Source organism: Pleurodeles waltl, chromosome 6, assembly GCF_031143425.1.
Source record: "Pleurodeles waltl isolate 20211129_DDA chromosome 6, aPleWal1.hap1.20221129, whole genome shotgun sequence".
NCBI classification, from domain to species: domain Eukaryota; kingdom Metazoa; phylum Chordata; class Amphibia; order Caudata; family Salamandridae; genus Pleurodeles; species Pleurodeles waltl.
This window is the reverse complement of record NC_090445.1, coordinates 142337957-142364444: the sequence shown is the minus strand read 5'-3', so window position 1 is coordinate 142364444 and position 26488 is coordinate 142337957. Positions and strand designations below refer to the sequence as shown.

The 26488-nt window shown below is 44.9% G+C and overlaps 1 protein-coding gene and 1 pseudogene across 1 annotated transcript in view; both read left to right on the top strand.

The window, feature by feature from the left end:
* The window catches only part of LOC138299394 (keratin, type I cytoskeletal 47 kDa-like), an 89952-nt gene extending 70620 nt beyond the window's left edge, over positions 1-19332 (top strand). Inside the window, exon 8 of the mRNA XM_069237623.1 lies at positions 18750-19332. Coding sequence (XP_069093724.1) covers positions 18750-18763 — 14 coding nt within the window. The 3' untranslated portion in view covers positions 18764-19332. The remainder of the gene's footprint in view (positions 1-18749) is intronic.
* LOC138299395 (keratin, type I cytoskeletal 10-like) lies at positions 7301-17415 on the top strand (annotated as a pseudogene).
* Positions 19333-26488: the final 7156 nt, after the last annotated feature.

Here is a 26488-nt window from a genome sequence, read left to right as displayed (position 1 = left end):
ACAGCAGAAGTGCAAAAAAAACGCAACTCCTTTTACCGAGTTAAAATATGCCTTCGCAAACATGATATCAAATATGCACTGATGTTCCCAGCCAGACTTCGGATACAGGATGACTCCCGCTCTCTCTTCTTCACTACCCCGGAAGATGCCTGGACCTGGCTACACGCCAAGGGCCTGGCGGACCCGTTAGACGCAAGCACTCAAGACGACAATAGATCCCTCTCCACGCCGCACCGTAAACAACGCAAGAGACAGGGAGCCAGACCCTCACCTGAGCAGGCAAAATCTGAGCGCTCTCGGCTTCTTCAAACGACATCCAACTTTGTCAATGCTCCCTCCGCCGTTCTACCTCTGCAAACGGAAACTGAACAGGAACAAGACATAAACTCTGACTCAACTGAGTCCACATGTGGTCCGCTTCTTACACCACGCACAGCGGACGACATCTGATGTATGCACGAACTGGCTCACTCACTCCTTAAAAACCTCATCACAGTTTTTTTGTGGCTTCTACACGCTGTCCTGCAGTCAACAGCTGCCCCCCGTCTGCAGCACTTTGCCTTTTATACCATGTGTAACCCAGGCGGGGTAAGACCGGACCTTGGCATCAACGCTATCTGGCACCCCCCAGCTCCATATGGACAATTACCTCACACTGGAATTTTCCGGTATTGTTTTTCTATATGTTAATAGTTTATTTGTTTTGTGTCGCTTTAGTGTGCATCTCCCCATTAGGAGTAGGGATCTATGGTAGGCGCGACGAGCATAAAAGCAGTAGCAGACACACAAGCGACGCCAAATGCAGCAACAATAACACAACTTGCAGCCTATCTTTTGATAGCTGGCCAATTGCAACGACTGAGTCCCACAAAAATGTTAACATAGGGTCACCAGATAATCATGGTTCCAATTATGTAATGCAAATAAACAACAATTATGGCAAATCACAAGTACCCAGGTACCCTAAAATATAAAATACTTACATGGAACGTTAAGGGTATGGCAAATTCTTGGAAGCGTCAAAGGGTTCACGCCTTTCTCACAAGACATCAAATAAACATAGCTCTGCTACAAGAGACACATTTCACCAAATCTATCCTGAACACCACACGTTTAAAATGGAAGTGGCAACTATACGGCACCACTTTTTCGTCCTTTGCTCGTGGAGTGGCCATCTGGATAGCACCCAATGTTCCGTTTGTACCTTCCCACACGCAATGCGACCCGAGCGGTAGATATGTAATATTGGAAGGTGCTTTAGACGGGACCTCATTAGCCCTGGTTGCATTATACTCCCCAAACACGAACCAGCGTGACTTCTTATCCACGTTAACTACTGGTAATCTTAGTGACCCCACATTGGAATGCATATGGGGAGGCGACTTTAATGGCGTTCCGGACACTCAAATGGATCGTTCATTCCCCCCACTCATAGCAGCCCCCGCCAATCGCGCGTCAGAATTTTTGGCGCAATGGGCATCAAACAATGGCCTGAGTGATATATGGAGGGTGCATCACCCCACTCACCGCGAATACTGTTACTTCTCCCCAGTTCATAAACTGCATACCAGGATAGATATATTCTTTGTATCCGCCACTGTTAATCACAAAATATGCTTATCTGAATATTTAGCACGCGTGATCTCAGATCACAATCCATTATGTTTGACATTGGCATGGGGTCACATACACACTCGTATACCAACATGGCGGCTGCAACCAGTAGTCCTCCTAAATCCTCCTTTTCAAAAAGATATCTCCAAAAGTATAACCGATTATTTTCTATCAAATAAAAATACAACATCATCCCGTGCCATAGAATGGGATGCTCATAAAGTAGTGATAAGAGGTCACTGCCTCTCGGCCACGGTTGGGGTCAGAAAGGTACTCACTAAGGAACTACAAGACTTAGAAATAAAGCTTCGTAACGCAGAAAATGCAAATGATAATAGTGAACCTGCATTAGCAACACTACACTTGCTTAGAGCCTCTCATAAGGAGGTAGATAATAGACTGAGCAAACACGATTACAGACACTATATGACCAGACAACACGCTGAAGGCGACAGATCTGGCAGATTATTAGCTTGGCTGACTCGACAAACACCACAATCAACACCCATCGGTGCAATACGCTTAAACCCTGATATGATCGTTAACACCCAGGCAGGCATAAATGACGCCTTCTCCACATATTATCGGACCCTCTATACGTCCCATCCACAACCTTCAGAACAACATATTATCAATATTCTAAGCCTGGTCCCTAAGTGTCAACTTATCCTTGATAATATTGCTGCACTAGACGGTCCCATCACTATTGAAGAATTGTGTCTTGCATTATCACAAATGGCACGCAATAAAACACCCGGCTCTGGCGGCCTGCCGATAGAATATTACAACTCTCATGCTGCCCAATTATTACACCCACTCACAGAAGTATTCAACGAAGCACTCAATAAACTACAATTGCCGGACTCTATGCGTGAAGCACTGATAGTCGTCCTCCCAAAAATGGGCCGCGACCCTTTAGATGTCAAATCATATAGACCGCTCTCCTTGCTGAATACAGACTGTAAATTATTAGGGAAAATACTCGCAAACCGTCTTCTCCCATACTTACCAGCTTTAATACACCATGACCAATCAAGCTTCATTCCTGGCAGAAGTACTTTCCTGAATATTAGGAGACTATTACACATAATACACAGTAACACAAACTCGGAAGCAGTGGCTCTATCTCTAGACATAGAAAAGGCATTCGACACACTCAGCTGGAATTATCTTCTACACACACTCAAAGCATTCGGCTTTGGTGCCGGCTTCACTAACTGGATTAAAACGCTTTATTCCAGGCCCACTGCTCGGGTTAAAAATGGACGCATTATCTCTGAAGCATTTCCTATAGGTAGAGGCACTAGACAAGGTTGCCCACTATCTCCATTGCTGTTCGCTATTGCTATGGAGCCACTAGCGATTAAACTTAGGAGTTACGCACACATATGGGGTATCCCGGAAGTTAACACCCACCACATTATATCTATGTATGCGGATGACGCCTTAATATATCTGCGCGACCACTCGGCCTATATGGCTGAGGTCTTGCAACTACTGGACTCCTTCGCTGTCGCCTCTGGTCTACACGTCAATTGGTCCAAATCAAGTGTATTCCCGATTTCTCCGTCCCCAGTAGCACACCATATGTTAATGCCGCAATACAAACTACCATGGTCACACATAACTTTTAAATACCTGGGGGTGCAGATTTATCACTCCATCACGGATCTAAAAGAAGGAAACATAGACAGGGTCCTTGGGTCCGTCCGTGGCTCAATACCCTTCTGGAGTTCACTTCCCCTATCTCCAATGGGCCGAGTGGCAATAGCCAAAATGCTCATCCTTCCAAGGTTTCTGTATTACTTTACAGCACTTCCGTTGTGCTTACCACGTTCCTTTTTTCATAAGCTGCAATCAGTACTAACGGATTTGCTCTGGGGTAAAGATAGACGCAGAGTAGCGCTGTCAATAACACAACATCCGTTGGAGCTGGGCGGATTAGGTATGCCTAACTTCGAAAGATACTATGCGGCAGCCCAATTATCATGGCTGTCTAAATGGTTATGCGACACTCCGTCAGCTGAAGGCAGGATGCTACAGTCACATATAGCACCACAGAAGTTGTTACTTTCGATATTAACCAGCACCCCCCACACATCTCCTAGACTAATATTGCTAGAGGTAGCCAGATTTTGCTGGCGTAGATATGTCCAAACAAAGTCCACATCTTCCCTTTACTCGCCTCTGTTTCCACTACTCCAATTGCCGGGCATTCAAGCCCTGTCGATGCACCATGATACACGCGAAATGAACACGCTCCAACTGGGCGACTTATATTCTAGCTCTGAGTTGCGCACTTTTACCGAACTGGTGTCAGAAGGCATTATGCAGAAAGGGGCTTTCCTAACATTCAATGCCATAAAGCTGCTGCTCAATAATATTTGGGGCGTAGGAGACTCGGAACCTCCCGAGTCCTCGCTGCTCACCACTATATTAACCATTGGCAGCTCAAAGAGCATTATTACCATATTATATAAAGCATTGCTCGGAACAATATGCACAACACTGCCATACGCAAAGGCTCGATGGGATGCTGTCCTTCCTACCCCACTACCACAGAAGACTTGGATTACTGCTCTTGCAACAATCAAATCAATATCTCGCAATCCTCGTTTGCGGTACACTCAATTTAATTACCTCCACCAATCATACCTATCGCCAGCCCGCATTAAAAAAATCTACCCCAATACAACACCAACCTGCCCTAGATGCGCTACACCAGCAGCTGACTTCTACCATATGGTCTGGAGTTGCCATTCAATACACTTGGCCTGGCAACGAGTGACGGAGGTCACATCAGAGATCTCCTCTCACACCCTAGTGCCCACTCCTGACTCCTGCTTACTTGGTATAAGACGCCGCACTAAAGCATCGACCTGGCATTCGTAGTGTATAAACGCTTGATAGCAATACATTGGAAAGCCCCACACGCTCCCTCTCACGCGACATGGCTACGTGACTTACATAACCGATCCCAAGCTGAAGCCCAGACACTTCACCTGCTACAACACAGAGGCCTCATCCTAGATGGCCCGGAGGTCTGGGATACATTTGTGGTGGCAATAGAGGCCAGAGACGACATGTATCCCCCATTAATGGGTCTCAACTCACGAACATTACAACCTGTGCTGATACTGCTAATACTTTAGCCGCACGACACTCACTCTGACTGTCCTCACATACACTCATTGCTAATATCCCTCTTCCTCCTCAAAAGACATTTCTCAGTTGCGCCTAACTACTCCCCACACGTTCATACAAGCCTGAAACATACAACCATAATAGGTAAAACGCTCTTGCCCCTGAACCTGTCAATTCCACAGATACCCTTTACAGTCTGGTAATGTTTTCTATAATAATCATGGATATCGTCAATGATTGGCCAATCTTATTAAGTTGTAATTGTTCACCACAATAGCTTGCATGCTAAATGTTGTCGCGCTCTCCTTTTATTATGCCCTTAACTCTTATGTATTATTAAGTTTAGTTGTCAAATCTCCCCTTCCAGCTACCCTTGTTTTCCCCTTCCAATCCTCCCTCCTCCTCCTTTCATCTTACACCACTTGGTGTGGCAATGCTGTGTAAATTTATACAAGTATGCAAATATATCGCAAAAGAATGTACAGCTGGTACTGTTGTGTGGAATTTGTGTTCAATAAACAGATTTAAAAAAAACAAAAAAAAAACACAGCATACAGTGCCTGCGATCAAGCGTACCTGCTTTAAGTTGGCCAGACATCCTGACACTTCTGAGACAGCTCCCATTTGTTGTGGTCATTTCCGGCAATTTCTGAAAACATACTTCATGTCCCAGCTCTCAGAGAGGTTTGACTAAGGACAGGAGGAGAGAGTGTTGTTGTGCACGAGTACAGGGGACTCATAAGGTGCTTCCTTCTCAACTCTCCTACACATAAGGAAGCAGCACAAGTAACACAGATGAAACTGATGTCAAAGGCATGGACAACATTTAAGAGTGGCAGGAGTCGCAACAGTGACCCCTGGACAGCCTCTTAGGACCATGGCGCTGCCGTTGCAATCCCTAGCCTCAGAGATGTCAAAGGCAGTCCCATGAATGAAAGGTAAATAGTGCTGTGAAAATGAAATAGATAATACACATTTTTAAACAAGCTGTTGCCAGCAGTCCTTATTGTGAACACATGGAAAATTATGCTGTCAATGAAAACCTCACATCTGTGCTTTAAGGAATTAGATTGCTTTTTAAGTGATGCTAATCAAAATATTTTAATGCCAAGGAATAATTGAGTCAGTAAATGATCTACGTGAAATAATACAGGTAGACAATGTCACTGCTATTTTTAGAAATGTTTGTGATTGTCTTTCTGTAATTTGTTTATACACTTCAGTTTGGGAATATACACTAGGAAAAACATTAAATCGTGACCGTTTGAGGTATAAATATGTTTGCTTCCCAGTTGTGCTATGTTATTTTGCGGCTTCTTCTCTTCCAACAAAAACATGAACGTTCATGGAATAAAAAAGAGAAATGTCTAATGTTCCCATAATGTCAACACCCTGTTTACATACATGCTAATAGACCCGATTCAGACGGGAGACTCCCGATTGTTCAAGCCTAACAAAATCTTTATTTTGGCTGTCTGGTGCCTGAAATTATCTGTGCCTCAATATACGTCAATGGGGGAAATGCGTTCTCCCAATTATTATTTTTTTAATCTCCAACTTTCCTCTTTCAAAATGCTGACATATATGTATTTAAAATGTAACTGTTTTGTAACGATCTAATTATGAGTTAAATATGCTTTTATCCTCATCAATGCCAGATATTGCTATCATCTGGATTAGGGTCACATGACATCAATTCCTGAGAGAATTCAGTGTCAAGGTTTATATAACGTCACTTCCTATGATGTTACTGGATCGAATGATGGTTATGTAATGTCACTTCTCCCATCCCTGGTAATTTGGTGAATCGGTGCCCACGGTCAAAGTTGCATTTAATTTTTGGATTCAATGCTTGTGAGTAGTTCTTCTTTTGTGTCTATAGCGTGTCTATCTATTTGGTTATCAAAGTCTGGTCACCCTGACCTGCCTGGACGTTGGGAAGGTTGGGTGGCTGTAGAAAGGAGCACAGAGGTGAGCAACAGCTCGAGAGCAAGGAAGGTAATGCACACTTTTGCAGCTCTTCCATGGAAACGTAAAATGTGCAGAGCTCTGAAACCTATTCTGTGCCCCACCCTTCTCCCGTCCTGACATAACAAACAGCCCTGGGGCAGCGGCGTACATGTAGAAGGAACATGGATGATTAATAGTGACTATAATTGATCTTTTGAAGAGCAAGAGATAATAAGTTGTTAAATGCTGCACACTGATATGGGAAACAGTACTCAGGGAGGCGACACACCCTCTCCAATTTGTATATAAGGAGCAGCTATTTCCCCAGTAGTCAGTCACCACCTCTGCTTCCTTTCTTGAGCTGGTGCACCTGCGATAGTACAGCATGGCAAGTTTACACAGTTCCTCTCGTAGTGTTTCTTCTCATAAAACTAGTGTTAGACAGGGTGCTAGTCAGAGTAGCCATGCTGGGGGTTCTTTCGGGGGCTATGGGGGTGGCAGCTTTGTTGGTGGTGCAGGAAGTGGCTGGGCTGGTGGTGCCGGAGGTAGCATTGGTGGTGGTGGTGGCTTTGTTGGCAGTGACCATGGGGCCAGTGGGGCCAAGGGGTCCAATGGGGTCAGTGGGGCCAGGCTGGCCATGGGGACCAATGGAGCCTAGGTATCCATGGACATGGTGAGGGCCTTCTCTCTGCCGGGGAGAAGGAGACCATGCAGAACCTCAACGACCGCCTGGCTGCCTACCTAAACAAGGTCAGGGATCTGGAGAATGCCAACGCCGAGCTTGAGCGTAAAATCAAGGAGTGGTACGCGAAGCAACGACCAGCTCCTGAAGAAAGGGACTACAGCAAATATTTCAAACAAATCGCAGATCTGCAAGCTAAGGTGAAGTACCATGCCCAGTTCAATTTATTACTTGTTTTAGATAATTATCTTGCCAATTAACAATAATTCCCTAACTGGTACTTCTTACTCTACTTCTCTATCTTTCGGAGTTTTTTCTAATCCAAGTTCTTCGATCAGTCTGAATATGTACTTCTCTTTCTCACAAAAGTATTTTCTATTTCTAACCTGTTTTATGAAAAATTTAAAATAATGTAAAATTACTACTCTTGACATACACTCTGACCTGTAAAAAGACGTTTAAACATAAACTATCTGTATCACAAGAAATCAGGCCAACGCTTGCTCTCATTTGTATGGCTCATCTTAGTGGCAATGCCCCAAGCTATATCCGAGTTCCTATGTGTGGTACCCAGGACCTGCCCTACAATTGTGCGCTAAATATTTTACTCACTAACTTTCTTCTTTATATTACAGGAAACAATCCAGTAGTTATGCCAAGGGTCTAAAAAAATACACATAAAAAGCAAACCACATATTTTGAAAGCATATGTTTAGAGATAAAGTTGACAGTGATGGTCGTACTATTTTTATGTTCCTTCATTTCTGAAGCATACCTCCCTAAATCAATTGTTGCTAATTGGTCCAAACAGATCATGCACTGCAATCAGTTAAACAGGCAAAACAATTGAATAGAGGTTGGAGAACACATTGGTGTAGTTAAGCAGGTAGACATTCATATCATGATAGAAAAGTATATTCGAGATAGGTTAATAGAGAAAACATTCATTTATTTCATACAATGGGCAATAGGAAAAGGCGACTTTGAATCACAGTAACTAAGCTACAGCACTCCACAGTAGGAGATGTTAGAATACATTTCCCATTCTTACTCAGTCTCACCACTGGCTCATAAAAGTAAAAAGAAAACAACAAAGTAAACATTCACCCTGCTAAACCCATTTAAAATTCATATTAATACGGCTTGTTCATCATCAGCAGGGTCAGACCTCCCACCCCCAGCGCTGATAGGTTACCTTAGCTCTCTGCTGACCCTAGTCAGCCCCCCAATCAGTACAGAGAGGCTTCACTGTTGTACTATTAGCCAATCTATTTCTAAGTCAGACTCCTAGCCATTTTCTAGCCTTTTTCTGCGGATGACCAAATGTACATTTTATTCCTTACAGTATGTTATCTGCTCTGATCTTCTAGCACCCCTGTTTACCCAGATGCCAAATCATACTGGACAAGAGCTTCTCACAACATCCTCACTTAACTGATACACAAAACCTCAAATAAAATTGTTGAAAATGTTCATGTGCATTATGAAGTGAGAGTTAAATAGTTTTTTTAGCAAGTCCAGAGAAAGAATCTGGTTAGCAGACATTCTTAATCAACTCGTAACATTTACTTGCCTTTAGCAATCTGACTGCTTTAGTTTGTGGAATCATTTAGAAGATTAACTTATTTACATGTATGAAATTGCAATCTAAATACAGTATTTAATTACTTTGAAGTGCAAGATTAATGTAGATTAATTTCAGCAGCGTTCATTAAAATCAGTTTAAAATATTCTGCTACTATTTTTAAAGAATTTTTCGAACTTAGGGCTAGATGTACATACCGCTGGTCGCAATTTCCAACCCGCATTTTTGCAACAAGTTACAGATGTGTAGCTGGTCACAACTTGACCTACCTCATGAATAATAATGAGGCAGGTCACAATCTGTAACCCACTAGGGTTCGCTGCCATCACAGGGTTGGTGCTCTCCTGGGGTCAGCAAAGCAAACCACTGTGTCTGTGATTGCTTTTACATAAAATCGTTTTTAAAAAATGCATCCTGTTTTATTTTTAGGAGTAGGTAGTGGTCTGTGGGACCACTGCCTGCTCTTAAAAAGTATTGTTTAAACATTCTCAGAGGGACCCCGTTCGCAATTGCGAATGGGTTACATACAACTTTGAGATGGTGGCTGTTAGACCTGACAGCCTTAGGGTAGTCACCCCTAACTTTTTGCCTGCCTCCCTCCACTTTGTGGATACTGTTTTTGCTGGTTTTTAGACTCTGCGCACTTTACCACTGCTAACCAGTGCTAAAGTGCATATGCTCTCTCTCTGTAAACATGGTAACTTTGGATCATACCTGATTGAACTATTTAATCTACTTATAAGTCCCCAGTAATGTGCACTCCAGGTGCCTAGGGCCTATAGATTAAATGCTACTAGTGGACCTGCAGCACGGATTGTGCCACCCACTTAAGTAGCCCCTTTTCCTTGTCTCAGGCCTACCATTGCTAGGCCTGTGTGGGCAGTTTCACTGCCACCTCGACTTGGCATTTAAAAGTACCTGCCAAGCATAGAGCTCCCCTTTTTCTACATATAAGTCACCCTTAATGTGTGCCCTGGGTATCCCCTAGAGCAGGGTGCTGTGTAGGTAAAAGGCAGGACATGTACCTGTGTAGTTATATGTCCTGGTAGTGTAAAAAACCCTCAATTCGTTTTTGCACTGCTGTGAGACCTGCTCCCTTCATAGGCTAACATTGGGGCTGCCCTCATACACTATTGAAGTGGCAGCTGCTGATCTGAAAGGAGCAGGGAGGTCATATTTAGTATGGCCAGAATGGTAATACAAAATCCTACTGACTGGTGAAGTCGGATTTAATATTACTATTCTAGAAATGCCACTTTTAGAAAGTGAGCATTTCTTTGCACTTAAATCCTTCTGTGCCTTACAATCCACGTCTGACTAGGTTTAGTTGACAGCTCCTTGTGCATTCACTCAGACACACCCCAAACACAGGATACTCAGCCTCACTTGCATACATCTGCATTTTGAATGGGTCTTCCTGGGCTGGGAGGGTGGAGGGCCTACCCTCACACAAAGGACTGCCACACCCCCTACTGGGACCCTGGCAGACAGGATTGAACTGAAAGGGGACCTGGTGCACTTCTTAGCCACTCTTTGAAGTCTCCCCCACTTCAAAGGCACATTTGGGTATAAAACAGGGCCTCTGCCCTACCTCATCAGACACTTGCTGGAGAAGAAACCGGAACCAGAAACTACACCCTGCCAAGAAGAACTGCCTGGCTGCTCAAAGGACTCACCTGTCTGCTTTCTACAAAGGACTGCTGTCTTGCTGTTGCCCTGCTGCCTTGCTGAACTCTTGTCTGGCTGTGAAAGTGCTCTCCAAGGGCTTGGATAGAGCTTGCCTCCTGTTCCTTGAAGTCTCAGGACCAAAAAGACTTCTTCCTTTCACTTGGACGCTCCGTGCGCCGAAAATTTCGACGCACAGCTTGTTTCGCGGCGAGAAAAACGCCGCACACCGACGCTGATCGACGCGACGCCCTCGGGACGATCGAGACTTCGACGCACAACCTCGCAAGGACAAAGCCGCCCGACTTTCCAGGAGAAATCGACGCGACGCCTACCGTGAGTGCGAAACTTTGACGCACGGCCTCGCAAGGACAACGCCGCCCGACTTCCAAGGAGAAATCGACGCGACGCCTGCCGTGAGACCAAACTTTCGACGCCCGGCCTCGCAAGGACAACGCCGCCCGACTTCCAAGGAGAAATCGACGCGACGCCTACCGTGAGATCGAAACTTCGACGCGCAGCCCCGCAGAACGACGCGCAGCCGGAAAACAAGCAGGAGAATCCACGCACAGATCCGGGACATCTGGTAATCCCCGCGATCCACAAAAAGAGACTGCGCGCCGGAAAACGACGCCCGACTTCCCCGCGTGGAAAAGAACGACGCAAGTCTTTGTGTGCTGAGGAGAAATCGACGCACACACCCTTTTTCCACGCATCCCTTTTCCTGTGGCCCTCTGAGGAGATTTTCCACCAGAAACCAGGTACTTTGTGCTTGAAAGACACTGTATTGCATTCTAAAAACTTAAGACACTTTATATCACTTTCCTGTGATAGTTCTACAATTTTCCATTGCATCTTTATTCTTTTTGACCTACAATTATCCTGATAAATATTATATATTTTTCTAAACACTGTGTGGTGTATTTTTGTGGTGTTATATGGTGGTATTGTATGACTTATTGCACAAATACTTTACACATTGCCTTCTAAGTTAAGCCTGACTGCTCGTGCCAAGCTACCAGAGGGTGGGCACAGGATAATCTTGGATAGTGTGTGACTTACCCTGACTAGAGTGAGGGCTTTTGCTTGGACAGAGGGTAACCTGACTGCCAACCAAAAACCCCATTTCTAACAGTGGCAAAGTACCAATGTTTTGCATTCCCATTTCAGTCAGAAAACATTAGTACATACCACTTCCCAATTCACCAAGGCATTCTCCATGGAGCTGATTTTACTATGCTAAATTCCTAAATATTTAGAGATAATGAGCAGCAGACAAAGGAGACAGAAATCTGTGGTTACAAAATTTATTACAGAGATCTACATCCCCACTGTAGAAACATGAAATTCCTAAAAGATGACCAGAATTGGGAATTCATATAGACTAGACTTGAGAAAATTGAAGTGATATTTTGCTGTCTGGCAATTTTCACTAGCAGTGAAACCATGATATGTTATATTGATTGCATATTCAGATGCTGTTGTTTTCATGTTTCTAGTTGTGCGACACTCAGCTCTTTATTCTATGAACGAATAGGCCTTGAGTCTTTCTTTTGCCATCTTGTGTCTGTAGATCTTAGCTGCCCAAGTGGCCAATGCCAGCGTCGTCCTGCAGATCGATAATGCAAGACTGGCTGCTGATGACTTCAAACTCAAGTGAGTAAGACTGGGTAGTGATGAATTACGTCTACTTACATATACTTATAGTACACATAGATACTCCTATACCATCTCAGCACACTTCTAATTTAGGCAGCTTGGATAGTCAAGAAATTTGATGCCTCATAACACACTAAAGACCGTGGTCTCCTACATCGGATACTCACTTCTTTCTCTGCACTGAAGGCATATATGCCTGAGTGTGGTAAATTGTTTCACTCTACAGATCCTGTTCTTATGAAAGTGAGCATTGGAAGTTTTAGCTGTTCACGTTTGAATGATAAAGGCCTTCAATTTAGAAAGATCAGTTTAATTTAAAAAAAAGTAAATGTGCCTATTATTTTAACACACTATCAACCATTGGTGACATCACCAGAGCAGGGATCCATGGGAACTCCTTTTCAACATGTCCTCTCCTTACACAAGGCATTTAATGGCTTATTAGATGAACATACGTACTTCCTGAAATTGAAGCATGCTGAAGGCGTTTTTAGGGAGTTTTGTTGTAATGTAGCAAAAGAAGTGTGTCAACTTTATATGTCCTACACTTGGGAGATAAGGAGAAACTAAGGTACCTCTAATAAGGAAGTGGCGTGTTTGCATTGGGTGCACTGTAGCAATTTTCCCAGGTTGAATAGTTTGCAATGGTGCTGATACAATTTGGCACCAATGTTTGCAGTTTATGACAAGTGAAACAACAACATTTTAAATGACTTGCCAGTGGGAAAACAGCTATCGGTCAGTCCAGATGTTGGTGTCGATGTCAGGGCAAATTTTCACCAGCACTAGCAACATCAATGTATTAAAAAATACTGTTGAAAACTCTACTGGCATTTATGTAATCTATGTTACCACAGGTATCAGTAATTCGTGGATGTAAAATACGCCTCATATAATGAATAATATCCTCTCCTCTGGATTATGGAATATTATCCGAATCTAATATTTCACCATGCCATTCCTAGATTCCGAGAGATTTTCTTTGAGAAAGTACTCACAGCTTCACTTGGCAAATTAGACCCTGGAAACACCTGAAGTAATTCAGTGTACGAAATTACTGCATACGTCGTAATTCACTATCAGGCCGTTAACTCCTGCTTGTGTCCAATTAAAGATTTAAAGGTCAATCAGGATAAAAGTTTATGAAGTGCTTCTTGAGAAAGTCTTTGGATTTCTGCCCCAAAAGACACTCAATGGATTTTCTGCACACTTACACTAAAGCTCGTTCTAAGTGTGTTTTATTGCAGCTTACACCGTGTTTGGCTGGGTTGGGTAAGGTTTGTTGCAACACAGGTATCTTCACCACTAGCGGTATTATGATCAGGCAATAGCTTGGAGAATAGACAAAACATGTTTGAACAAAAGTCCTAAAACTTAATATGTTCCTAGGTATGAGAATGAGCGGATGCTTCGCCAGAGTGTGGAGGCTGACATCAATGGGCTGCGTCGGGTGCTGGATGAGCTGACCATGGCCACATCTGACCTCCAGTCGCAAGTGGAGAGCCTGACTGAGGAGCTGGCAGCACTCAAAAAGAACCACGAGGATGTAAGAGCTAGTTGTGTGCTTCACTGGTCTCGGAAGACATGAATATGGGATAAAATCATAATACTAAAAATTTTCAATACCAATTTTTAAGAGTCAATAAAAGGGTTCAAATGTTTATATATACTCTAGACCATCATTCTCCACTGTTGGTGCGTCATGGCTGAGTCCATTCCAGGTTTACAGGATAGCCGATGACTATTTAGATTAATTGTACGCTAATTTGTGTTGTGAGGATATGCTGCAATCTGACAGGCGTCATAGATCAACATTGAATTCTCATGTTGTATATTGTCTGGCTTACTCGAAAATGTTGAACATTACTTGGTTGATCAGTGACTTACACTTCTTGACAACCCATGGAACCTTTTAATATTGCAGTATTAGAATCAAAATATTGTTCAACATAACTCAATTTCTAATGTTGATGTTCCCTTTTTTACATCACTTGCATACAAATGAAGGGGTTTTGTCTTTTTTTCTCATTGCAGGAGATGAAGGGTCACCAACGTGATACTCAAGGAGATGTCAGTGTTGAGATGCATGCTGCTCCAGGCATAAACCTCCTCGAACTCCTAAACAGACAAGGGTGCAATATGAAAGATTGGCAGAGGAGAACCGCAGGCGGGCCGAAGAAGAATTCAACCAAAGGGTGAGGATCTATACACTATGATGATTGTCAAAAGAAAATGGAGAACCCTGCATCAACTCTCCCTCATTTTTCTTTCAGAGTGCAGAGCTGAAACAACAAATCTCAACAGGGGTGGAGCAGGTGCAATCAATTAAGACTGAGGTGTCAGAACTGCGACGGACCTTGCAATCGCTGGAGATCGAGCTACAGGCACAACTGTCAATGGTAAGAGAAAGTTCACCTCTCAGAAAGCATCCCCACTCTTAAGAAACATAAAATTGTTGTGTGATAAGACAATAGGAATCTATTTACAGTTATGTAATCAAAATAATGATTGACGCAATTTTACATTTTTTCCCCATCCATTATTCTTCTGCACATTTCTGAATGGTTGCCACCTCATACCCTTGACAGAAATACATCTACAGTGATTTTCAGAGTAGGAATGGGTCAGGGAAATATTGCAAATATTCACAAACTCGATAGTTAGTCGATGTTCTCAAATTTTCCATGGTATTCAGGACCTGAATTCACTCCCCACCTTGAGAATTATCTTTATCCATGTGTAATATTGCACCATAATGTTGTAACCGTATAGCTACGTAAAGTTTTTTCCAAGTGATAGTTAACTTTTTGTGAATTCCTTTAAATAATTCATGTTGGTATTTGTACACACACTTAGCTTTATTATTTGTGCCCAGGGTGTTTAGTCGAATAGTGAACATAAGAAAAACAGCCAATATCAATCCTAATCCCTATCCTCCATTCCTGGTCACTTTTAAATCATTGTGATCTACATCTTTCCCACAATTCCTACTTTTGCTCCTAAAATTCCTACTTTTTATCCCACACCTAGGTTAATTTCCACTGACCTTACTCTATGGGTGGATGGCTTTTAGATCATCACCTTTTAACACTCTCCACAATTATATATACAGAGAAATACAATAAACCGACTTAAATCCACCAAATTGTCATCAACTTCGCTCACAATTCACTATAGAAACTTTGTCCAAAAGGTAGAGTCAGAGGGAGGCTTACCAGCAATGATATGTTTGAACAGAAAAAACAATGTTTGTAGTCTTAGGGCCTAATTTAAATATTGGCTGATGGGTTACTCCATCACAACGGCGAAAGATATCCCTTCCACTGAAATCTAAATCTCATTATGTCCTATGGGATTTAGAGTTTGTTGGGACGGGATTTGAGTCACCGTTGTGATGGAGTAACCAATCTGCTAATATCTAAGTCAAGCATTCAGTTCAAAGATTTGCCATTTACTTAGTAATTGTGCAGTGTTTTGTTGATTTTACAGAAAAGCTCTTTGGAAAGTAACCTGGCCGAGACGGAGGGACGCTATTGTTCTCAGCTGGCAGAGCTGCAAGGCAAGATCAGTATCATAGAGGAGCAGCTGGGTGACCTCAGGGCACAGATGGAGCACCAGAGTGATGAGTACAACCAACTCTTAGACATCAAGAGTCGACTGGAGCAGGAGATTGCAACATACCAGCGTCTCCTTGAAGGATCGGGAGGGTAAGAATTTGGCAGCATCTTTCACCAAAGATTTCCTTTTCTACCCTTAGTGAGGTGCACTATGTAGAAAGATCTCATAGTGGAGAAGCATGTGTAGAGTCATAGGGCAGTCAGCATGAAGTTAAAGAATATGCACTTGGAGCTCCTAAACCATATGAGGATCTGCACAGTGCTGTGTGAAAATAAAAAATGGAACTGCAGCATTTTATAAAAAGTTGTTCCAGTACCAGGGTTAAGCTTTAGTACCTCTGCATCAAGGATTATAAAAAAAATGGGTTGGGATAATGATTGCCACAGTCTCATCTTTTACGGTTTTTTTCAGAGAAAGGCTTACTTGAGTATCAGTGTGGTTGAGTTTATGGTTAAGCATGACAAGATTTTTTTTCTTTTGGATGGAAGAGAGTAAAATGAAGTGAAAATGGAAACTGGGTCACTGTTATCTTAGTCGCACCAAGTTCCAAGAACCTGAGCAATAAGTAAAGACCTAATTTAGTGTTTGGGAGACAGGTCGTGTGTCACAAAAGTCACAGATAGTTAATTCACATTATTACAAGTGACGTAGGGTACAATGCACTTTCTATTAAGGCGGACGGTATAGCTGCCACATTTGTGATGGAATAACCCATCTGTAAACTCTAAATCAGGCCCTACATCTCAGGTAAATAGCTCCTAGCTCAATGAATGATTGAATGACAATTTCTAGAGCATGAACAACTACCCAGAGGCCACCCTGGCACTGAAAAAGGGGTATAGACTAAGGGAGAGGTGGCTGCTTGCCAAGACTTATGGAAGCTCCAATAGCCAGGTTTGAAATTGTTTCCGGAAAAGTTGTTTCCTGAAAAGATTGTGATTGAGGTTTCTCCCTAATCTGCAGAGGGAGAGAGTTCCACACCTTAGCTAACCTAGAAAAGAAAGGTGTGATCTTGTATACAGGTATTTTAACACCATGGAAGTGTTCAAATGTTTTGTACACACAGATGGCATTGCAAGAGCATTTTTATATCACGCTATCGCTGTGATAAAATGTGACTTTCCCTCTGTCCTCAAGAGAGACACAGTTCAAGTGCCAATTTAAAAGGCTCTTTACTCAGGATAATATAATTAATTTTATTTCTGGATACAGGTCCTCACAGTTCCCGCAAACTAAACATCAGTCAGACTATGGCTCAGGAGAACACAGCAGTTATAGCGGGGTCAGCGGGTATGACAGAGGCAGCAGGTCCACCGGAACTACAGGCTATGGCTCAGGCACCGGTTCCTCTTCCAAAAGTAAACGCTTTCTTGCGACGCCCAGTTCCTACACACTTGAAAACCACAGTCATAATAAACAGGCTCTGACCCCATCACTTGCATCCCACACAGTCTCTGACACATCAGTCACAGCGATGGGTTAGATTCAGTGGTGCGATTATCTTAGCATAGGTTGAAATCTGCAAACAGCTCTGCCAGTGCGCCTGATCACTTAGCGACAGCTCTTGTATTTGTAAAACACTAAGGCCCATATTTATACTTTTTGACGCAAAACTGCGCCAACGCAGTTTTGCGTCAAAAAAATTAGCGCCGGCTAACGCCATTCTGAAGCGCCATGCGGGCGCCGTATTTATTGAATGACGTTAGCCGGCGTTAGCCGCCGGCGCTGTCTGGTGTGCGTTAAAAAAAACGCCGTACACCAGGCAGCGCCGGCGTAGGGGGAAAATGGCGTATGGGCGTCCAGAAATGGTGCAAGTCAGGCTGAGGCAAAAAAATCGCCACAACCCGATTTGCGCCATTCTTTTACGAAGCCCATCCCCCATTGAAATGACTCCTGTCTTAGCAAAGGCAGGAGTCATGCCCCCTTGCCCAATGGCCATGCCCAGGGGACTTCTGTCCCCTGGACATGGTCATTGGGCATAGTGGCATGTAGGGGGGCACAAATCAGGCCCCCCTATGCCACAAAAAAAAATAAAAAAAAATACCTACCTGGACTTACCTTAATGTCCCTCCATCCTTGGGTGTCCTCCTGGGGTGGGCAAGGGTGGCAGGGGGTGTCCCTGGGGGCGGGGGACGGCACCTCTGGGCTCATTCTGATCCCACAGGTCTCTTAACGCCTGCCCTGACCCAGGCGCTAAAATCCGGCGCTAATGCAGGTTTTTTAGACCCGCCCACTCCCGGGCGTCATTTTTGCCCGGGAGTATAAATCCGACGCATATGCATCGGAGTCATTTTTTAAGACGGGAACGCCTACCTTGCATATCATTAACGCAAGGAAGGTGTTCAAGCAAAAAAATTACGCTACCTCCATGAACTTTGGCGCTAGACGCGTCTAACGCCAAAGTATAAATATGGAGTTAGTTTTGCGTCGAATTTGCGTCGAAAAAAACGACGCAAATTCGGCGCAAACGGAGTATAAATATGCCCCTAAAAATCTGTGCAAGTGAGCTCGGTTATTGACTGCTGCACTCTCTCTAGTGTGACCCACACTTCACTTTAACACTGGAGATCCACCCTGCCTGCAGCAACTCTGCTATTCCAGTTCTAGAGTCTGTAAGTGCACCCAACTACTGCCCTGCAGCAGCCCCACTCTGTTGCACATGGAACCGAAACATGGTTCTAAGCACCTCAGTCATGATCTGTTCCCACATGGCGAGGTGATTAGTTAGAAACGCACGTTCACTGAAGGCGCTGTAATGTTTTTATTTGAGCCACTCATAGGTACTGCGAGCCGGATTATTTGTTATAAATTTTGTTTTTTAAAACCTTCCAGTTCTACGCGGGTAATAACGATTACAGAGGACTTAGTCGATGGCAAGCCCGTCAGCTCGAGAAGACAGGTACATGAATACTAATGAATGCTGAGGAGGATCTGAAGGATACGGACGAGGCCAATGGAACATTTGAGAAGTGGATTCCAGCGAATGAGGCACTTCAGAATTACCACACTTTCCGGGACTGCTTGGCACTTCATTCACACTCTTATGGTAGAGCCCCTGTATACTTCTCTCTCAATAGGAGCGTCCTTTTCAATTTTCACCTTGAAAACGAGCATCCTAGTGCAGAGCACCTTCCGCAAAAGAAGGCGCTATGTTCATGGACGCCGTTAAGTTTTACAGTGAAATACACATAGCTATTGTTGAGTTAACTTTAATTGAAAGTGCATTGACACCAGTGCATTATTTTCCTCTGAAAGATATTCTAAAAGAGGGTTCCAGAGCATTCAATCTGGATACATTCGCTGTGTGGTTCCTTTTTAATTCACTGTGGAACGTTTCAGGTTGTGGAAACAGTTTTGCTTTTTACACCTGCTTGCTTGTTTCTTCTTTTCAATAAACTTTCTGTTTGATGCAAAATTCAAAATCACTTTTCATTTATTTGAGTTGCTTCCACCAGCTTTTTTTCAGATTTCTGAGATTTCTTGCTCCATAACTTCTTTGCCAACGAACGAAATCAGACATTTACAGCATCTTTCGCTTCAGGGGCAGAAAGAGTTATAAGGAGATAAGGTGATTTGAGGGCTAAATGAATGGATGATAGGTGTACATTTACATATCACACAGTACATATTGTGTCTCTTTGTGCTGATCTGCAATATTGTCTACCAGTCAGAAAGTGTAATTGTTCATTATGCTTTTAAAAGGAGGAATTTGACACTAGAGTGTTATGTGAGAAAGTGGGTCTCCTGTCTAATATCACCCCGCAAGAGATTCCAGTATCTGGGACATATGTAAAAGGAAGTCCCTTTTCCCCTTCTCTGTCCCTGGCACCTAATGGTGAAAAATAGACGTTTTCCATCTGTGTGCCGTTGTCTCATATGGTCTACAGGTTGAATGCTGAGAATCAGATATCCAGGCCCCTTCTTTGTAACATGTTTTGTCTCAGAAATAGGATTTTGAACCTAAGACTGTCCTCTGCTTTTAGCTGGTATGGATACATTCTAGCTTGAATTGTGATCAAACTTCTGTAGTCCTAGGATTGCTAGGATTAATTTTACCAACAGATTTTGAGCATTCACAGAGATCCCTGCAAAGGCCCTCATTATGAGTAGCTAGGATGAGTTTAGGGTAATGATCGCACGAGGTGAAGACCATTACCTCGGGATTCAGACCTTATCAAGTGTAATAATCATGGGCGACTGGTGTTCATTGGCAAAAGGGACGTTGTCCTGCCCCCCTCTGGGGAGATGCAAAAACAGGGAAACAAACACAGCAGCTGAAAATAAATCACTACTCTGAGACAATGTGCCTAATCTCTTGGGTGAACTCTAGTGACCTTTGCAGATGTTCTGCTGCACAAGTGCCAGCCAGCCGGTTAAGGTCTTCAACCTGCAGGCACAAGCTCCAGCAGTGACATCATAGGAAAGGAAGAAGGAAGTGTTGAATTAGAAAGCAAGAGATCTGGTTGTTTTTGGGGTCCATAAACAGTGGCCCTGGGAGAAGTTACAAACCCCATCCACTTCAATGGCTGGGAGTGAGGCAGACCAATGTGACAATGAGGGAGTGGGTGGCAACAATTTGTTGGTCATCACAGAAGGGCAGGCTGTAGGAGGGATGCAGGGGGCTGCTTACCTGGCAGTAGCATGCGTTTAGGACTGCATTTGGTTTCACTTTGAAAAAAACATTTTGGAGCTGAGAGTGCCCCTTCTCGTGCTCATGCTCCATTTCTCGATCTGCGCACCTTGCATTTCTGCAAAAGCATGTACGAGGTAATACATTGCTCTCATTGGATGATAATGGATACATCTGTCCCTCAAGTACTGAGGGCGTTACATATAGGAGGCTCTATGCGTCAGAATCAGAAATTTAACATGGATTAGTTTTTGTACCAACAACCAGCAGTCTCTTCAAATGGAGGGTAATCAATTGCTGAGGAGGAGAACTGAGCGTTACTTTTAATATGTGTGGTAAGAAGAAGAGATCTTTATCAGATTTAATCCCCAAACTCCTTGCTTTGGTACTATGAGTGGGTGGATCACCTGATTCCACAGGTCACTGTCAGCTAGACCATGGCGACAAAGATCCACCATAAAAAAGGATTCCAGATTTCACCGCGCTTCAAACCACTTGTTTTCTTCCAGTTCATCATTATAATGAGGTAGTCTTTATGAATCAATTCTATTTATTATAGCTGCAGTTAACATATAGGACTGGCAGGGCTCAATAATCGCACAAGATGAGAGTACACAGCCTTTCACCTACAACCCTGAGGCCGACAGCGAGTCTGAGGCATTTTATTCAAACAAAAACATAAAGAACCAGAAAATAAAATAAAGCTAAGTGGTCAAAGAGAGGAGTCGGTGATGGCATAGGGCCAAGTTGGGTAGAATTAAATTCCCTATGGGATGAGCTGGAGGTGTTGGTCGTAAAAGAGTCAGGCGAATTCAAACATTGTAACAATTTCAAGTACAATGGGCATATCAATTTTTTTAATTCAGAATACAGAATGCATATATTCGGGGCCCATTCTGTGGCGAAAGCTTCCACTTTTTGGTCAACTGTGACAGAAATATTTTTCGTACCCGGTCTAAACCAAAGTTTGTGCTACCAGGTTAGATATTGGAGTCTTTTATATGTTTCCCATAAAGCGAAGATCACCTGGTGTGCTGCGCCTCATGCCAGCACCATATGCCTCCCATGAGGTGAATAGACTCGGAACATCATGGGATTGGAAAGGCCAAGGATAGTGTATGCCGGGAACCTAAGGACCAACGTGTCAAATGCATGGTCAATGTTGTCAAGGATTTGCAGTAATAGTGTCTCACTACCCCCACATTCCCTCTAGCACTCCTTTGAACATTCTTGGTTCCAGGAAGGAATAAGGGCAGGAGTCAGGCACCAATAAGAAACAATTTTATCTGCTGATTCAGTGCTGTATGTTATGCACAGTGTAACAGGCTCTGTAGTAAATGTTAGCTCAGTCATCATCCGAGACGGTCCTGCCAAGTTCCGTTTCCCACGTCCTTTGGCCCACAGTGTGGATATTATGGGCCCTTTGTCCTAGAAGAGTGTACAGTTCTGAGATGAGACGCCTGTTGTTATTCTTACGTAATAGCCATTTTTCAAATGGGGTTTTCCACATGAGGTTGAACAGAGGGTTGCATAATCCAATGGCAGATTTGGAGGTATTGGCTATGATCCTCCTCTCTCAGGCCATAATCGGTTTTTAGTTGCTCAAAGGGGATGATCCCATCAGGGTAAAACAAACACCCAGCATACTTGCACCCACCCTCTTGCCAGCAAGGAAACCTGCATATTTGCAGTCCAGAGGTGAAATCTGAATTAGCTAAGATGGGTGTCATTGGAGAGGGGATGGACATTAGTCCTGCCTTAGTCGCTATGGCGTCCAATACCGAAGCACAGAGTTAGTGACAAGTGATGAGTAAAGTCTCCAGAGCCTGTGCTTCCGGGAAAGCCAAGGCTCTTTCCAAATATGGAAACCAGCCACAGCCTGGCACATAAGAATAGTGCTTCTCTGTCAGACAGAGGCTCCACTCCACTAGGAAACACAGTTTTGAGGCCTGGTAGTATCAGATTAGAGACAGCACTGAAAGGCCCCCATCTCGAGTTGGGCAATACATGAGAGGGTTTGGAAGGCAAGGTTCCACCCCCATATAAATCTTTTAATCTCAGTTGGCATTGATAGAAGGACATGGCATGGTGGAGTAAGAGGCAGAGTTTGAAAAAGGTAAGGGATATGTGGTAGAGTGGTCATTTTGATAGCAGTGACTCTGCCCATCCACGAAAGGCCAAGGTGTTCCCAAATGTTAATATCAGACCTAACCTCTTTGGTCAAGGTAGCGCAGTTGAGTGTGACCTCTTTAGAGATGGAGGTTGCTAGTTTGCTTCTGAGGTAGAGGATGTAATCACTCGCCCACTTGAATGGGAGTTGAGAGCAGAGGATGGCTTCAGTCTGGGGTGTAACAGTCAGGTATGAAATGTGGGATTTTTGCATATTGACCTTAAAGCCAAAAATTTGGAGCTCTGTGATCAGGAGTGGGAGAGAAGTCAAAAGATGTGTAAAGGCCAGAATCACGTCATCCGCATATAAGCTGATATGCTGTTGCTCTCCCCCAAACTGAATGCATTAATTTCCAGACTGGATCAAAGATGCTGTGCAAGGGGCTCCATGTTGAGGGCAAACAGAAAAGGGGAGAGTGGGAGCCTCGGCATGTGCCATGCCATATGGGAAAGGGTGCAATGAGGTTCCATTGATGCAAACTGTGGCCCTAGTTGAGCTATAGATACTCTTGATCAAGGGCAGGAGCCTGTCACCAAAGCCAAAGAGGTAGGGTCAATGAACTCTATTGAATGCTTTTTCTGCGTTGACTGAGAAAAGCAATGATGCCTTTTGAGGCGGGGAGACTTTGTCCAGGAGGTGAAGTATGCATCTGGTGTTATCCCCACATTGGAGCTTGGGTATGAACCCAGTCTGATTTGGGGCAATAAGGACAGGCATTGGAGAGTTAAGGAGTTAGGCTAGTATACTTCTGTTAGATTTGTCATCCTTAGCGTGGTCTCCCTTAACATTTTGCCTTTGTTTCCCAGGTTGTTGATGTGTGCTGGCCTCTGTTTTTGCTGATTTTGTTACTCTGGGAACTTTACCACTGCTAAGCAGTGCTGAAGTGCAAGTGCTCCTTTACAAAATGTGTATGTAATTGGTTTATCCATGATTGGCATATTTGGTTTACCAGTAAGTCCCTAGTAAAGTGCACTAGAGGTGCCAGGACCAGTAAATCAAATGCTACTAGTGGGCCTGCAGCACTGGTTTTGCCCCCCACCTAAGTAGCTCTGTAATCATGTCTCAGACCTGCAACTGCAGTGTCTGTGTGTGCAGTTTTTAACTGTAAATCCGACTTGGCAAGTGTACCCCCTTGTCAGGCCTAAACCTTCCATTTTCTTACATGTAAGGCACCCCTAAGGTAAGCGCTAGGTAGCCCCATGGGTACGGTGCAGTGTATGGTTAAGGTAGGACATATAGGGGGTCATTCTGACCTCGGCGGTAAAAGGCGCTTACCGCCGGTCAGAACACCGCCGCAGCCGCGGTAAACCGCCACGGGCATTCTGACCCGCAACTTGCAAACCGCCAAAAACCCGACATCCACAAAAGTCCACAAGGTCAGCGAAAAAATGGCGATGAACAAACCTCCACCGTCACGCCAACAGAAATACGCCCATACCATTCCGACCCACAAATCCACGCGGCGGTCTTTCAAACGCGGTATTCCATTGGCGGTACACACCGCCGCGGTCAAAGTACACATACACATAGAAAACTCAGCCACATTGGTCAGTTTGAAATACACACACCTGATACACATACTAACACCACTCCCACACACCCAACACAATATAAAACACACACCCACATCACCCACATGCCCCTACGACCCGGAATCATTGACGAAGGCTAGAGAGAGAGCACAGAATAGACAATCCCACAACACAGAGGCACACAACACCATCACCCACACAGAATCCACGCACCAAACACCACACACCACCACACGCACCACACTCATCACCACAAACGCCACCCCACGCCTCAACCACACCACCCCATGGCACCCCAAAGACACCCCAGGTTCAGTGACGCAGAACTCAGGGTCATGGTGGAGGAAATAGTCCGTGTAGAGCCCCAGCTCTTCGGGGCACAGGTGCAGCACACCACAATTGCCAGGAAGATGGAGCTATGGCAAAGGATAGTGGACAGGGTCAACGCGGTGGGACAGCATCCACGCAATCGGGATGACATCAGGAAGAGATGGAACGACCTACGGGGGAAGGTGCGTTCCATGGTATCAAGGCACAACATTGCGGTGCAGAAGACTGGTGGCGGACCCCCACCTACTCCCCCAGAATTTACCGCGTGGGAGGAGGAAGTCTTGCACATCCTGCATCCTGAGGGCCTCGCAGGAGTAGGCGGAGGAATGGACTCTGGTAAGGCAAATCTTCACTACTGCTTCCCACCCCCACCCCACCTGCATGCCAAATCATACCCCCACCCTCGCCCCCTCCCCCATCACACCAACCCCTAGCAAAAGGCTCACCATCACAACCCACCCATCCCAACACCAAGCCCTGCATGCGACCACAAAGCATGGACACCCATCACCAAAGCATGCCCACTGCACACACACATCACCCCCACAAGCCACACTCACAAAAGCCCCCACAAGGAAATGCCTACACTTGGGTACACGGACACCCACCCATCACACGAAATGCCACACACAGAAGCAATAACCATACCTTTATAACCCTGCAGGACCCGAACGCCACCACACCGCCACGGAGGGTCCCGAGATGTCCATCCCACCCCCAGAAGAGGCCCCCAGCGATGACAGCAGCTCTGTCTCCCTGGAGCCAGATGACCAGCCCGGCCCATCGGGGACCTCTGGACAGTCGGTTCCCCACAGACAGCCACAGGCTACACCAGACCCAACCCCCTCTGGGAACACCAGCACAGCTCCCACCCAGCGGGCCCATGCCTCTGTCTCCAGGACACGTCAATCAGCGGTGTGTCCACCACTACAGGGCACCCAGGTTGACCCACCACCCCAACAACAACAGGGACCTGGGGGCAGTGGTAGTGGGCACACCGTCCAGGGGACAGAGGCCCAGGAACACAGGGGAACTGGGAGGGCTGCTGTGCGACAGGGGGAGGGCAGACCCGGGGAACCCACTCTCCAAGAGGCCCTCTCCTCCATCATGGGAGCATACCACCGCTCCCAGGAGATGATGGCGACGGTACTGGCCCGGTTCCAGGAGATCCAGGAACTGCAGGAGGAACGGTACATGGGGTTCAGGGAGGAACTGAGGAACATCGGTTCCGCAATGGGGACCATCGTCGTGGCCCTTACCCAGATCGTCACCACATTGCGGGACCATGTGGCACCCCAAAGGGCCCCTGTCACTAGCCCAGGCCAGGAACAGCCTACCACCTCCGCCGGCGCTAGTGGACAGGAGGCCCCCACACAACGACAGGCCACCAGAACCCCACCTCCTGCAGAAGAAGAACCACCCCGCAAGCGTAACCTGTGATCTCACAAGAAGACAGAGTAGGATTGCCAGACCCCCGCCAGCCTAAGATACCCCCTGATGTCATCCCACTGTCCCACATTGTCACCCTGTCCAACTTTGAACTGCCCCTGCTCCATCCTTCCCCAGGCATATGGACAATGCACCTGTGCTACTGAGAACTGGACTCTGCCATGGACATTACTCAACCCCCACCCATCACCATTTCCCAATCATGTACCTATATGTAGCACTTAAAATAAATATGTAGGAAAGTCCTCCTTTTTTGCCCTGATCACCCCCACACTTTTTGGACAGGTACGGGGGTTACTGACTCTTGGCTGTGCCCTGGGTACTGCTTACCAGTCCCAGGGCCAGTGCTCTGTGTAAAATGGATATGCAAATTAGGCTAATTATAATTGGCTAAGTTAACCTACCTATAAGTCCCTAGTATATGGTAGGGCATGTAGGTTTAGGGACCACAGCATAGGTG